Raw genomic sequence first — 15,243 nt, 5'->3', positions numbered from 1 at the left:
TCGGGAATTGTAGTTTCTCACTGGCAGGGATGCACGGAGGTGGTGGCCAGAGATCCTCCGAATGAACTACACTTCCCAGAAAGTGCGGGGAAAACCTGCCGAACCTTTCCTGGTCAGCACAGCTCTCTCTCCCAGAAACGGTTCTGCTGTAGAGGTGACCTGACTCCTGGAGACAGCTTTGCAGGTGCAGAAATCATCGTCGCAATTCTCAATAATGGTGAGTGTGGGCTCCCGGATCCTGCAGCAGCTCTGGCCTCTCGGCCGCAGCCTGGCCTTGACGCCCTTTAGAAAAACCCTAATGCCAGGCGCTGTCTTTTGCACCGTTTGCAAAACCCGACTCATCCTCCGGACTGTCGCAGTAACCCAGTAATTGGAAAGGGGTTCGCTTCCATTTAGGGTCTCTTAAAAGGACTCTAGAGAAGTCGCTGTCCTTGGAGAGATGCGTCTCAATCCTGACGCATGGCTGAGGGACAAAATTTTCTCTGAAGGACGTTAAAGGATTTGACGGGGATGAGATTTGGTTGGAGGGAAAGAACTGGGTCCTAACCTCTATTTTGCCTCTTAAGCTCTTGGAAGGAGTAGGCCTATGATATTGAGGTTAAGTAGTGCTCTAGGTTACGATCCCAGTTTTCAGGAGACATGTATTCGCCATATCTAATTTCAAAGGAAAAAATGTTACAGAAAATCTATTCTTGATCTTCTTTTGTAATGCTAGGACTCTTTAGAAACAATTGGGTGGATTTTTTTTTTTTTTTTTTTTTTTTTACTATTCTGTCATGCGTTGCAGAATACCTTCTTGCCTATGTAACGCAACCATCTTGTTGAAGCTCTAGATGGCTGAATCTTCCTGTCTTGTCCCGCCTGAAGGGGGTGGGGGGTGAGAAGAGACTCTGACGTAGGAATAGTCTGCTTGCTGTTTGAAGGTGACATTTATCACCAGAGTGGAAATTGCTACAGTACTTTAGAGTTTATATTTTGATGATACTTTTTCTCCTTTAATCTCAAGATGGGGAGTGTGAGAAAATATTTGGAAGAATTGTAAATTTCGCAGAACCCAAAAAGACATGTTTCAAAGCAAGGACAAAAGGTCTCAACCTCTATGAGCCCCCAAGGGGACAACTGCTAATTCCCAGTAACTGTTGCCTAGTTGTTTGGGCACATGAGTAGTAATTTAAATTATGGCCTAAGCGGTTTCTGCTATAGTGGTTTTAGTCATAAAACGGGGGTAGTTATCCAAGAACTTCAGACTTTAGAATTTTAGGTCGAGATGAAAACCTTTTAAAAAGTCATCCTAGTCAAGATCCCACTTAAAATACTAAAATTTAGTTCTTGAGACCAGAATGTGAGTTCTCAAGGTCACAAGATTTGCACCCAGTGTCTCTTCTTCCCGTTTTACCTTGACTGTAGTATGCATTTGGCAAGTCTGCTCTTAAAACATCCTGGCAAGGTCATTGATTTCCCAAGGTCATGGAGATCCAGGGCCCCTGATTATAGTGTTGCATTCCCTATACAGTCGACAGAACCCCTGGAAGGTCACATCTGCACCAGCTGACATGAGACAGTCCAGGGAGAAGAGGTCTGTCTGTTGCAATCGCACATGATTCAGAACCTTCTTGCCTCCTGGGAAGAGTACGTGGGCAAATTACTGATTTAGAAAAAAGCAGTGAGCTCCACTCAGGGTGGTGGTGCAGTCCTTGAGCCGCAGGTCTTGGGAGGCAGAGACACATGGAACGCTTAGGATTTCAAAACCAGCCTACCCTGTGTACCAAGTTCCAGCCAGCCAGGAATGTGGAGGGAGACCCTGTCTCACAAAGAGCTGTCTTTTTTTGTAAGCCAATCAAAAGCATTTTTAGAGGAACTCTTTGCCATTGTCCAGAAGGGAGTGACCTAAGAATTCACCTGGAGGACTCTAAGTGACACTGCTTCTCCTCTTTCGTATTGCAATAATACCTGTAAGCTAGGAAGTAAAGAGAGAGATGCTATTGCTAAAATTCAAGCTTTTCAGTCAAGTAGCACATTTTTAAGACAGCCTGCATCCCCAGGAAGGTCATTAATGCCCTGCCAAAAAGAGAAGCCGTTCCATTTTGGATCTGGGCAAAATGCCCAGATATCTGAGCAGAGAATAGTAACCTGCATGGGCACTGTTGCATTGTGGGAAGTCAGCGGGACTTTCCTACCCTCCTGCTTTCCAACTGCAGTGTCTCAGGGGAGCAGAGAGAACCAAACTGGTGTTTCCCTTACCTATTTCATCATCGTCATGGAGATACGAAGGGAGCCCTTAAGATCCCAGCGCCCAGACACAGAAGGAGCCTGTGGAGGTAGAATCAGCTGTTGCTTGGGTGGCCACCACCTCTTCACTGCAGACTGTGATACTGGGAACCCCTTGTTGATAAATGGCTACATCACTCTGTTCTAACTAGACTTTCTGGAAGGTTAAACTTTATAGATGTGGTTGGCATTTTCTCATTTGTTTTTGTTTTGTTTGGGGGTGGTTTTTTTTCTTAAGGTGGTTTCTCTGTGCAACCTTGGCTATTCTAGAACTCTCTCTGTAGACTAGGATAACCTCCTCCCTAGTGCTGGGATGAAAGGTGTGCACAGCCACCTTCTGGCTCCCCCTCATTTCTTACCCAGCTTGCACCTGTTCTTCTGTCAGCTGAGATGCAGCAGTGAATCAGACGAGAGGAAGATGAAATGGCAAAGCCCCAGAACAGGGAAGCAGCGTCTCCCTTCTCATTTCTCAACTTCAAAGAGAAAGATAACTAGATGGAATATATGTAATATATATAATAGTAATGGCTCCTAATCATGATCTCTCAGAACACAATGCTGTAGAGCTGTGTGTGGCAGAAAGTAACCGTATAGGATAATGTGTGCTAGTCATACATTAGTTTGTTTTGGACATAGATACATGCCTTATTAGGTATATACTATTATAGATGCATATTTATTAATATTGGCTTATGTGAATATTAAATTTAATATATCTAGAGGAAGAAATGCAAGTAAAATCTACTATGATCAAATTTATGTCTTTTTAACAATTAATACTTATTTCCTGAATTTCTTTTCTATTTATTTGTATCTGTGGGGACCTAGTTACTGAGTGCTGTTGATTCCAGGCACCCAGCTTTCTATCTCAGACAGATGGCCCACCTAGAAGAGGCTGCTGTAAATAAAGAGAGAAATCAAGTGTTTAGTGGGTCATTTCTTCATGCGAGGAGGGACCAGGGCAACACGGAGCACCAGTACAGCGCTCAGCATTGTCAAGGAAGGGAAGAGCTTATCTTGATTCCATTCTGTAAATTCACTAAGCCTTTTTCCATTACTCAGCCGTCATTTTGAATACAGTTGTTATTTTAGTCTGTGTCTTATTTTATTCAGAGGCTCTTAGCCTGGAGATCTGCACTTTTTTTTCTATTATATAACTGTTGTGCTTTCTTTATGGTTTCTCTTCTTTTAAACATACTTTTCCCCTTAAACCAGATTGTCAGCTATGCTGTCGTGATTTAGTACAATATTTAATACTAAAATTTATTATAGTCCAGATACTAATAATTTTCTCCTTGAAAAGAAAATTAAAGGTTTGGACCAGCAAGATGGCTCAGCGGGTAAAGGGAACTTGCTGCCAAGTCTGACGACCTGAGTTCAACCCCCAGGACCCACAAAACGGAAGGAACAAACCAACCCCTACAGTGCTGTGTCATGTGTACACCACCCCATATACTTTAAATAAATATAGTTTTTAAAATAAAGGCTTAACACTGAGCATAGTGGTGCACTCCTTTAATGCCAGCATTGGGGGAGGGTTGGCAGAGGCAGGTGGGTCTCTATAAGTTCAAGGCCAGCCGGATCTACAGAGGGAGACCCTGCCTCTAAATAAGTACAGGCTTGTTTTTGCTCTTGGGTTAATTAAGTCAAAGCGGGATTGTTTTATTAAGCCTTTATGGTTTAAAGGGAAAGTTTTTGTCGGTGCTACACCTTCTCCTGGTGTGCAGGATTCTGATGAGGTGGGAGTCGGAATTTGTATGATAAAGATTTGTAAGGCTCCTCTGACCTGCCAGGGTTTGTATCACCTCATAATATGGATGTGACATTGTGGGCCTAGTTTTTGGCAAAATGTCCCCCAAAGATGGACACAGTTGCATAGGTAATAAGTAATCCAATTCTGCACTTTTCCTAAGTGTGCCAGCGAAGGACACACTTGCTAAGTTGCGTAGCTCATTTGTACGTGCTGTCTTTGCTGAAAACAAGCCTATAAGTTAGCGTCTACTCCGCTCGTCAGGAAGACTTGACGATCTCATACTTGCTTTTAAAGCACCTGTTGCCTTATTAACACTTTAATAAGCTGTGACTGGGTCTTTCTCATTGCAGTCGGAGCCAATCAGAGTTCTTGTGACTGGAGCAGCTGGTCAGATTGCGTACTCGCTGTTGTACAGTATTGGAAATGGATCTGTCTTTGGTAAAGACCAGGTAGGGCCTGTCTATAAACCTGGGCATTGTAGTATGCTGTGTGTAGCTACAAACGATGAACGAATAGAGTCTGCAGTCCCAACATTGTAATAAGTCCTGTGCTGTAGGTAGAAGCTAGTGAGATGTTTATAGGTTCCCCTGCAGGCACTGAAATCAACAAGATCGGAGTTCTTCCACCTCAGCTTAGTGCAACCAGCAGGTGACAGTCAGTGTCACTGAGAGGAACTGTGGGCAAGGGGGAGTCCTGTGAGAGAGTTGTGGAATCTGCCCTTTCTCTCCAGTGATGCTGTTTTGAACCCAAATAATCAGACGAGAAATCTACCCCGCAGAAAACAGGCACCCCCAATTCTAGCAAGTCTGATTTCTGCACACTAAAATCCTTTTCTAAAGTATTAATCCTTTCTCTTGAACTACAGATAGTTGAGTTTTCCCTTCATTTCACATATTGTAGTTTTTCTAAAATGAAATCATACCTATAACTGCTAATAAAAGCAAGCTCTGGCATTTCCCTTCCATAACTGACTGATCAGTGGAAGCTAAATATATATAAACAAAAACTAGGGAGGGCTTTGTGTGAGAGCGAGAGCCGGACCAGCACCAACACTGCCTTTGCTCTTTGGCAGCCTATCATTCTTGTGCTGCTGGATATCACCCCCATGATGGGGGTTCTGGACGGCGTCCTGATGGAACTGCAAGACTGTGCCCTTCCCCTCCTGAAAGGTGAGTAAGGAGCTCAGAGGAGACAGATGAACTTTTTAGATTATTAAATATCATCAATCAAACTGTTTCACAAAAGTACTTTTTGTTATTTTTGAACTACACTACATTTTAACATGAATACCAAGAACAAAAAGGTGCAAAAGCAAGAGGCAGTCAGTGGCAAGTCAGGCCCTGCTTTCTCCCCATCTACGCATAGGTATAATATGCCCAAGGGTTATCCCTCCAGGTTGCTTGCATTGTGTTGTTACTTTAGTCTATTTAGAGTAGTAGCATCCTATAACAGGAGAGCTTCCATTTCCAAGGATGTTCTGCAGGGCTGTGTGCTGCTCTAGGCCTTAGCTGGTCCCTCACATATGTCCCCTTTCGTCTGCCAAGCGCGGGTATTGAGACGGGGATTGTCCACAGTATTGTGCACCTTGAAGGAAACATAGTCAGGCATTTCTTAGGAGAGAGACTCCCCTATCCAGATCATTCGGTTGTGTGGCTGGAAAAGGAAGATGGGCACTTTTTTTCTTCTGATGTTCCTCCATTTAGGGACTCAGCAACCTGACTGACGTGTTTACTGGCCTAAGACTTAGTGTAGAGAAATTCTGACTCTCGGTCGTGGCCTTTTTACTACACTCAAAGCACCATTGCATGTTCCTTGGTCAAAAAAAACAAGTCCTATGTGTTTGTCAGGTTGACACTGTGGCGTTCTGGTTGAACTCTGGACCACCCTCCCTATCTTATCGCAGTGGCAGCATTTCCTTATTCCTGAGTTCTTCATCTGTGAAGTGTGAAGATTACATTTGATAGAATATAATCCTTAGCATTATCCCTGGTACAGTATGCCCCAGTAAACATTTTCAATTTGTAGTTGATATCTTAAACCTTGAAGTAATTACAGTCTAAAAGCTAGGTGAATTGGTTTCTCTTTTGTGTTATCTGTGGTAATAAATGGAAAAAAAAAATGCTGTTTCCAAAGACTCTGCATCGTATATAATTATGTAAATGATAAAAACTATAGAGCTATTTTAATTGAGGTAAGTATTGATGTAGGAAATATAAAATATTATTGACTTTCTCCTGTGTTCTTGGGGAGCTAAATGAATATATATATATATATATATATATATATATATATATATATATATTTTTTTTTTTTTTTTTCGAGACAGGGTTTCTCTGAAGCTTTTTTAGAGCCTGTCCTGGAACTAGCTCTTGTAGACCAGGCTGGCTTCGAACTCACAGAGATCCGCCTGCCTCTGCCTCCCGAGTGCTGGGATTAAAGGCGTGCGCCACCACCGCCCGGCTTATATTATCTTTTTTAAAGGCTTCTGAAAAGTATATAAATGTGAACTATAAAAATAAATATTTACCACTGTTTAAAAGAATAAGTGTGTTTAATATGAAAAGGGAAACTTGGGCATTTAAGTCGCTCTGTATGTTTTTTGCCGTGTCCACAGATATCATTGCAACAGACAAAGAAGAGGTTGCCTTCAAAGACCTTGATGTGGCTGTCCTTGTGGGCTCCATGCCAAGGAGAGAAGGCATGGAGAGGAAAGACCTCCTGAAAGCAAACGTGAAAATCTTCAAGGCCCAGGGTGCTGCCTTGGAGAAATACGCCAAGAAATCCGTTAAGGTGACTAGCAGCATATTTTACGTGTTTTTTTTCTTTTTTCTTTTTTTCTTTTTTTTTTTTATTGTTGTGTGTATATGTTTGTTTTTTGTTGCTGTTGTTTTGTTTTGTTTTGTTTTTCAAGACAGGGTTTCTCTGTGTAACAGTCCTGGCTGTCCTGGAACTTGCTCTGTAGACCAGGCTGGCCTCAAACTCACAGAGATCCATCCGCTTCTGCCTCTTGAATGCTAGGATTAAAGTCATGTGCCACCACCGCCTGGCTCCAAAATCACTCTTCACGAGTGACCCATTTATAATACTTCATACTTGTCTACATATTTGCTTTCTGTAGATTTCATCTTAAATAACTATCCTTTCTCTGTAATCATTAACAAGAATTAGGAACACACAGGTCTCTTGGTAAAAGATTACAGAGGTTTTAGACTGGTAAAATCCGGCCTGCTCAGGATTTGTGGTTCTGTTTACATGCAATTTCACCTCTGCAAAAAAGTCTGTTGGGGGAAGTATTCACACACTGGGATACTCGGGCAGTTGGTGCGCACAGGGGTTAAGATGAGATGTATGTGTGTGTTTGACGCGTTAGATTTAGAGGAGTGTAAAGTGAAGATAATCTGTATTTTAGCAGGTAGCCCAGGTGACTCTTAGGATTGGACCAGTTTAAGAAATATCTTTAATCCCAGTACTCGGGAGGCTGAGGCAGGTGGATCTCTGTGAGTTTGAAGATAGTCAGGAATAGACAGAGACCTGTCTCAAAAAACAAAAACAAAAATTTATGAATGACTCAAATTCTGAGATGAAACTTTAGATTTCTTGCTTTTTGTGGTAAATGGATGAATGATCTGTCTCCATAGTAAAACATAAAGATGTCTCCCTTGGATTGTGGATATGGCCAGCTGGAAACTGACTTGTATGTCATAGAAATATGATATATAGGGGCCTGTTAGACATGTCTAGTCCAGTTCTAAGACGGGTGCGTGGTCTGAGTCCTTGTGCCTCCTACCCACTTAGGTCATTGTTGTGGGGAACCCAGCGAACACAAACTGCCTGACGGCCTCCAAGTCAGCCCCATCAATCCCCAAGGAGAACTTCAGTTGCCTGACTCGCTTGGACCACAACCGAGCAAAATCTCAGGTAAGAAAAATGGTTTTTAAAATGTAAAGATTTAGGCTTTGAAACCTTTGTCTTCTCTCAATTTTAAAATAATTAAATGTTGGTTTGTGCGTTTGTTGACCAGAGGCTGGCCTACCTCCTTAGTTTTGTCTTCAGTAACCAATTGTGAACCAATTTTATATATCTGTGTTTGCATACCAATTATAATCCAGTACGGTTACTAATGTTGCCTTGATATAGTAGTTAAAAATTAGTTATGAGGCAGGTCCCACCAATGAGAACCAATTGGTGCCTAGCCCAATGTAATCAGAAAGGCTTCCCCCAGCAACTGAGGGAAACAGCCAAACGTTTGGCAGAGCTTGGGGAATCCTGTGGAAGAGGAGGAAGAAGGATTTTAGGGTCCAGAGGTGTCAAGGGTACCACAAGAAAACTCAAGGAGTCAACTAACCTGGGCTTTTAGGAGCTCACAGAGACTGAACTGACAACCAGGGAGCCTGCATGGGACTGACCTAGGCTCTCTGCGTACATGTGACAGTTGTGTGGCTTGATTATCTTATGAGATACCTAACAGTGAGAACAGGGCATGTCTCTGACTCTGTTGTCTGCTTTTGGGACCCTTTCCTCCTACCAGAGTGCCTCACCCAGCCTTAACGGAAGAGATACCATGGCAGGCTGATATCCATGGGAGGAGGAGGAGTGGATGGGAGCAGAGGGGGAAGACTGGGAGGAGAGGAAGAAGGGGACATTTTGGTTGGAATATAAAAACAAAAATATACACAAAAACAAAAATATAGTCACAAATGAAATAATCCACGACACACAATTAGTTTAATCGTGTCAATGTGAAACTTCTAGAACAAAAGGTTTGAGTGGTGTTTATGCTTCGTTTTTCTCTGCAGTTAGGCAATTGAAATTAGATTTTAATTTAATTTTAATCTTTTAAAATTTTTTATGTAATTATTAAAATTATCAAATCATTCCTTACTTCCTGGAGACTTAGATGAAGATGGCAAAGGGACCTGTGACTAGGAGATCAACAATAGCTTTCCAGCCACTGAGAGCTGAGCCGCTCACTCAGGCTAGCTTCTGCATGTCCTCTGGTCCTCAGTGAGGGAGAGGAAGGAGAGGTGGAGTTATAGGATACGGCGCTCTTTCTTCCCTAGCCCTGTTGTGTCCCTCCTGCTGCACCACAGGTTGTTGCTCCTATATAGTTCTCTGGGAGTTGTGCTATTTATTAAGAAAACTATTTTTTAAACAGAAAATGATACTAATTTATAGTTAAATTTTTTAAAAAAAAAACTGTCTTACACTGAGAGTTGACTCTTTCAACTCTGGAATATTCACTCAAAGATAAACTAATTTGCATTTGTTAACTTTACTACAAGATTAATGCTTTTAATTCTTGTGGTGACTGTGCAAGGCATTTATTGTACTTGTTTTGTGGATAAGAAACCTGAGACCCAGAGAGATTCAGGGAGCCTGCCCAAAGTCACTGAGCTAACTCATGATGGAGCTTCTGGATTAACCTGAATATAAACTAAACACTTGTATATGTTCCATTCAGTGGTATTAAGAAAATTAAATGCATTTTACTGTCTTTACCATGATACTGTTACATAATAAAACACAGTAAAGATTTGTTGCTGTTACTGTTTTTATTAAGAGCTGTATATAGCCTAAAGTTGAAAGACTCATACCCTAAATATCTTCTTCAACTTCCCAGTTAATTTAGACAGTTGTTAAATATTTGGTGAGATGCTTTGGGCTGTAGGCAGTGTGGTGGCTGGGAAGGGATTGGAGCAGAGTAGAGGACAAGTTAGACATGAAGGACAGTTATACAGGAGGAGAAGTGTGCTGCGGTTGTAGATGTGGACTGGCCTTCCTTAGCTCCTACAGAGAAAGAGGTGAAATGGCACCGATAAGCATCCTCCATGATCCGCCTTAGCAGACGCGGAAGTTGGACGGTTCTGCTTCCCATCACAGAATGGCACTTTGTCCCAGTGCATGACACAGATTCCCTTGTTAGGGCAAAAGTCATGAATGAACCAGGAGTGGAGTTCTGGTCACTCACAAGCCCTTGGCTAGGCGGTTTCAATCTGTCCATCTATCCGTCTGGCACAGTTCAAGCCCCTAGACGCTTCTGAAGAAGCATTTTAATGAGAAGTAATTAAACCCAAAGTAAAATTTTCTTTCATGAATCATGAAAAGTCCTCCATGATTTATTGAAAAACAAAAGCTTCAGTTTCCTCCTGACTGATTTGTCACCTCTGAACTCTCCTGTGTATGTGAAACCCAACACTAGGTGTGTACGTGCATGGTGTGTACGCGCACACAAGATGACTTGACAGTCCACTGCTCTTAGGGAGAAGAGAGTTACAAAGACTTAACAGATCCACATGACAGACTTGAAAGTTCGCCTAAGGAAGCAAGAACTGTTATCCTTTGTATGTATTAATTTTACTGGTTCTGACATGACGGACATTCAGAAGCAACATCTGCTGGGCACAGAACATCTGTCCTTTATTGATCAAGAGATCAGAGGAGTGAGAGACCAAAGGACGTTAGGGACCTATGGGGCCTGCATTGGGAGAAGCCTGCAGGCAGTTAGACCTCATTGTTCTGGAGTAGTTTAAGCTGATATTCAAGGGGTCAAGAGCTCTTAAGTTCTAGTATCCTCAGAGTTTTTACCCAAGGTATAAATATTAGTATAAGTATTCATAAATGTATTAAATATTTTATTATAAAAAGACTACATGAGCAGAACTAGCCTGCACCTAACATGCTGTGTGTTCAAAGTATGCTAAGCTGTGTTCATTATGTTCTGTGTCTTAAATTCATTGCATCTTGGAATAGCTTTAGCTTCTGATGAGTTTATCAGAATGTGACTATTCTGTCATAAGTCACATCTGAAGCCTTCTCAATTTAGTTCCCAAGTCTCTAAAATAGGGACAGCCACAGTTGGGTAATGTGAGTCCCTTTCTTATATCAGTATCTCTAAGATTAATTAAAAATTAATTTGTATATTGTATGTAACAAAAATTCATCAAAATAGGATGAATATACCTAAAGTATCTGACCCTAGTTGATAAGGTAGCCTCTCATGTACACAGTAATAAAACAGAGCTCATATTTATGTATTAAGAATCTGATGACCTGTCGATCAATATTTTTAAACTTACTATGCTGATAATCTAATCACGAATTACAGGATGCTCTCTGCTCTCAGGTATTCTACATCGTAATACTTCAAGCTCATAGTTGTTGACACTATTAAGTGCTTTAGGATATCGCTGAGCAATAAAATTTGCCTTTTTTTTTAATTTCGTGTAGCTTGAATTTGCTTTTTCAGAAGCTTTTTTCCTTTACTTAAGGGCCTCTGTCTTCAAACAAGTCACAGTTTGCAATAAAAATAATTGTCTGACTGATGTGTTTGTTTTTAATTGAACTAGATTGCTCTTAAACTCGGTGTAACTGCTGATGATGTAAAGAATGTCATTATCTGGGGAAATCACTCATCAACTCAGTATCCAGATGTCAATCATGCCAAGGTGAAGTTGCAAGGAAAGGAAGTTGGTGTGTATGAAGCCCTGAAAGATGACAGCTGGCTCAAGGGAGAGTTCATCACGGTAAGAAGAGCCTGAGCCGTCTGAACAGTCAGAGACAGACAAACCACACTGCTAGCTAAGCGTCTGGTCAGGGGCCTTGAGCGACCCTCGAGGACAGCTGTGTGTCACAGTCTGCTCTGCGGACTGTATATCTTCTTTTTGGTCATGCAAGAAGACAGTTTTCATCACCTAATCAGACCTGTTGTGTAACAGTCGATTATTGTCCTCATCAGAAAAACTGAGCCGTCTAGTTTTGCTTGCTTACAGCAAGAGCTGTTCTCTGTGTTTGGTTTGTCACATGTTCTATAGAAATTTCTACTTTTGTTTTCCACAAGGGCTGTTAACTGAATTAGGATAATAAGATTAGCATTGGAGGAAACCCAGTGAGCTATGGGGGCGGCGGCGACGTTTCGCCGCAGGGTAAACGTGGAGCTGATGAGAATTTTGCTGTCATGCTTAGATAACGCTGTCTCTGTGCCCTCACCCAGACTGTGCAACAGCGCGGTGCAGCTGTCATCAAGGCTCGGAAGCTGTCCAGCGCAATGTCTGCCGCGAAAGCCATCTCTGACCACATCAGAGACATCTGGTTTGGAACCCCAGAGGTGAGGGTTGTTGGTTGTCCAGGCCGTTCCTCCAGTTTGGTTCCTTAGTGCTAGAATGTGAAGAGATGAATTAAAGCCATTTCAGTTCATTTCCTTGACTGCCCAAGAGCCCAGAAATGTCATTGACCTTTCCAAGCCTGTTGTCAACGGCTACGTGGCGTTTATCACACAGGGTATTACGAGTTAAAGGCAGTTATATGTGATAAGCCATTCTGCTTAAACCTGGATTGGGCTAACGCATTCTCAACTATAAAATCAGGATGGTGTTTGGGGCTGGAGAGATGATGGCTCAGCAGTTAGGAGTGCTTGCCTCTCTTGTAAAAGACCCAAGTTCCTTCCCAGAACCTGTGTCAGGCAGCTCACGACCACCTATAACTCCAGCTCCAAGGGGCCTGCACACACATGTGCTTGCACAGATACACACATACCCATAAAGAAAAAGTGTTTGTCTAATCTTAAAGAGTGGTAAAGCTGTGGCCGGCTCTGCACAGGATCAGGAATAGAGAGAAGGTGCGTGTGAGCCAGCGTTGCTCTGGCTCCTTGCACGCAGCTGTGCACGAAGTCGAGGAGGTCTCTTGTTTCCATTGTAGTGTATTAGTTCACTGTGTAAACTTTGTTTACATTGTGAGCCATGATAGTGTAAATCTTTTTCAGGGAGAGTTCGTGTCGATGGGCGTTATCTCTGACGGCAACTCCTATGGTGTTCCCGATGACCTTCTCTACTCGTTCCCTGTTGTGATCAAGGTGGGGTGACGTGAAAGAGGAACACGTGCACATGCAAGCGCACGCACACACATTATATATTTATAGGATAGATATATATCCCTAAAGTAGATACTCCTTTCTAATGCCAAGTCATTAGCTAAATACTGAAACTAATCTGGAAAGCAAGATTCAGCTCTTAATGCTAGACACTTTGTTTTTGCAATAACTCTGTATTGTACTCATAAATAGGATCTTATTTTCTCATAAGCCCAGAGTACTGAACACTGTTTTTACTATAATCATAGTTCATTATAACTTTCTATGGATTTCTTTCAAACTCAGTTTTAAACTCAAGTGTTGTGGTACTCATGACTCTGGGGTTGAACTGAGGGAACGAAGAAATCACAGACATGTTCTGGAAGCTTGGACTGGGCGGGTCGGGCACTCTGATTGGAAGCTTGGACTGGGTGGGTCGGGCACTCCGATGAAGCTGCACCAGCAGTATCCCAGAAACGCAGCCATTAGTACGTACAGCTGAACAGGAGGCCGACTGGAATGTGGAGGTCTCTGTAGGGAGCAGTCAGGCAGGAGAGGCAGCTGTGTCTGATGTGGCTGATACTTTGTGCACACATTGTCCATATCAGCGCTAGGACCAGAGGAAGGCCTTGCCATTCCAGTGGGCTGGAGGCACTGGGGTCCCTGACATGGCGGTGCACATGTCATGAATACTCATTTGTATGGGGTAGATTCGCTTCCCCACATTAAAGCGCTTTTGGTTCATTAATAATCATGACTTGGGTTCTAGGCCATGTGCTCTGGAAGAGCTCTTGCCTAGCATGCAGGAGGCTCTGGCTGGGTTTCATCCCCAGTGTGACTTTAAAAAGTGGCCTCTGGTATCTGACTAGCTCTTCAAGTTAGACTTTAAAATGGGTGTGCTTTGAGACACCGTTTGAAGCAAGGCTGGTTGCTTCTGAAAGGTCACTAACTTTGAATCTCTTGCAATTGTCGTCTTAACAGAATAAGTCCTGGAAGTTTGTTGAAGGCCTCCCTATTAATGATTTCTCGCGTGAGAAAATGGACCTGACTGCAAAGGAACTGGCAGAAGAAAAGGAAACTGCTTTTGAATTTCTCTCCTCTGCATGACTAGACAATCACATTGACGTCAGTAAACATCCCAAAGCTGAGGAATCAAAATGTCGTCTTTGAGCCTAGTACCAAACAGTAATAATGCTATACTCAAGTTGTGAACAGCAACATATTTTAAATATTATGTGCTTCGTGGTAGTAATTTGTGAAAGTCTATCATGCTGTAAGTGTTGATCTAAATAAAAGTATATTCAAGTGAAAGTGTCTCAGCTTCTATTTCTAGCTAATCATTTAGTATCTTCAGAAAGTCAGTTTGCCCCAACAGATTGTAATTTGACTTTTTTAATTCAGTTAAAAAAAATAAAGATGGAAAATGTTATAAAGTAGCATTACATAGATGAAGAAAGCCCAATGGATCTATTTCAGAATGATCTCATTACTTAAACAAGTTGTTTATAGTTTTTAATCTTTAAAGGTTGGTTCATATTTTGCTGATAATTTGGTGGTCAATAAATACCACAGTGTTAATGTTTGCGATGTAAAGTTATTAGAAACATAATACTAAAAGAGAAAAGTGGTTCCGAGGTGGTCCGTTTTCCATGAGAACACAGTGCATTGTCTTTCCTCTTTGTGTCTGGGGCCAGTGAAGGTGTGGGAAGTGCTCTGCTGAGAAACATAAACGTCGCTGGTTGTCCCTCAGTTATTGACCAGGCATGGCAGCCAAATAGCCAGCTATCCTGGATCCGCCCACCTCCAGCCAAGGAGAATTCTAATCTTAATAATAGCTAGGGTAAGTTACAGCTTACCCCTTTAAGACGGTGATCACTCTAGGAAATCAGACCTTGAAGCCTGAAGAAATCAGAATTCTCTCCGCTATACTTTGACTACCTTATGCTCCTCCGTGCTATCCCAAACTAAATCACACTATAATATAAAGTTCCCTGCCCCTGAAAATTTATAAATGCCAGACTTGTTCATGAGAATTGGCTGAAGTCTCTTGGGCCTCCCCACCTCTCTTGCCTTTCCTTTCATGCAGCTGTCCATCCCCCTATGCTGACTCTTGATGAAGCTTCTCCCCAGGTTTTACAGGGAAGACTCTCTTTCCCTTTAAGGCCCTGTTATGCTGTTTTTAACCTACTGTTTCTGATTGCTCTCCCAGCAGAAGGTCAGATCATGGCCTTAAAGCCCTGTCTTCTAATACACCTCAACTTCCCAAGGGTAATCACGTGTCCACTCCCTTCAGGAATAAACCATTGCTGTGTCCCTTACTTTAACCTTCTCGGGTCACACATTACACAGCACATGCTGAATATCTCTATATATGGTG

General features: G+C 42.2%; 1 protein-coding gene across 1 annotated transcript; it reads left to right on the top strand.

Moving 5' to 3' along the window:
- The first annotated feature begins 63 nt into the window (after window positions 1-63).
- Window positions 64-14,177, top strand: Mdh1 (malate dehydrogenase 1). The gene is made up of 9 exons (XM_038340105.1): window positions 64-217; window positions 4,372-4,470; window positions 5,094-5,190; window positions 6,636-6,811; window positions 7,817-7,939; window positions 11,368-11,544; window positions 12,012-12,125; window positions 12,780-12,869; window positions 13,848-14,177. The coding sequence occupies exons 1-9, from the start codon at window positions 215-217 to the stop codon at window positions 13,971-13,973; spliced, it is 1,005 nt and encodes a 334-aa protein (XP_038196033.1). The 5' UTR covers window positions 64-214; the 3' UTR covers window positions 13,974-14,177.
- Window positions 14,178-15,243: the final 1,066 nt, after the last annotated feature.

The sequence above is a fragment of the Arvicola amphibius genome, chromosome 1 (assembly GCF_903992535.2).
Source record: "Arvicola amphibius chromosome 1, mArvAmp1.2, whole genome shotgun sequence".
NCBI lineage: Eukaryota > Metazoa > Chordata > Mammalia > Rodentia > Cricetidae > Arvicola > Arvicola amphibius.
The sequence above is the reverse complement of the archived record's forward strand: the minus strand, read 5'-3'. Positions and strand labels throughout refer to the sequence as shown.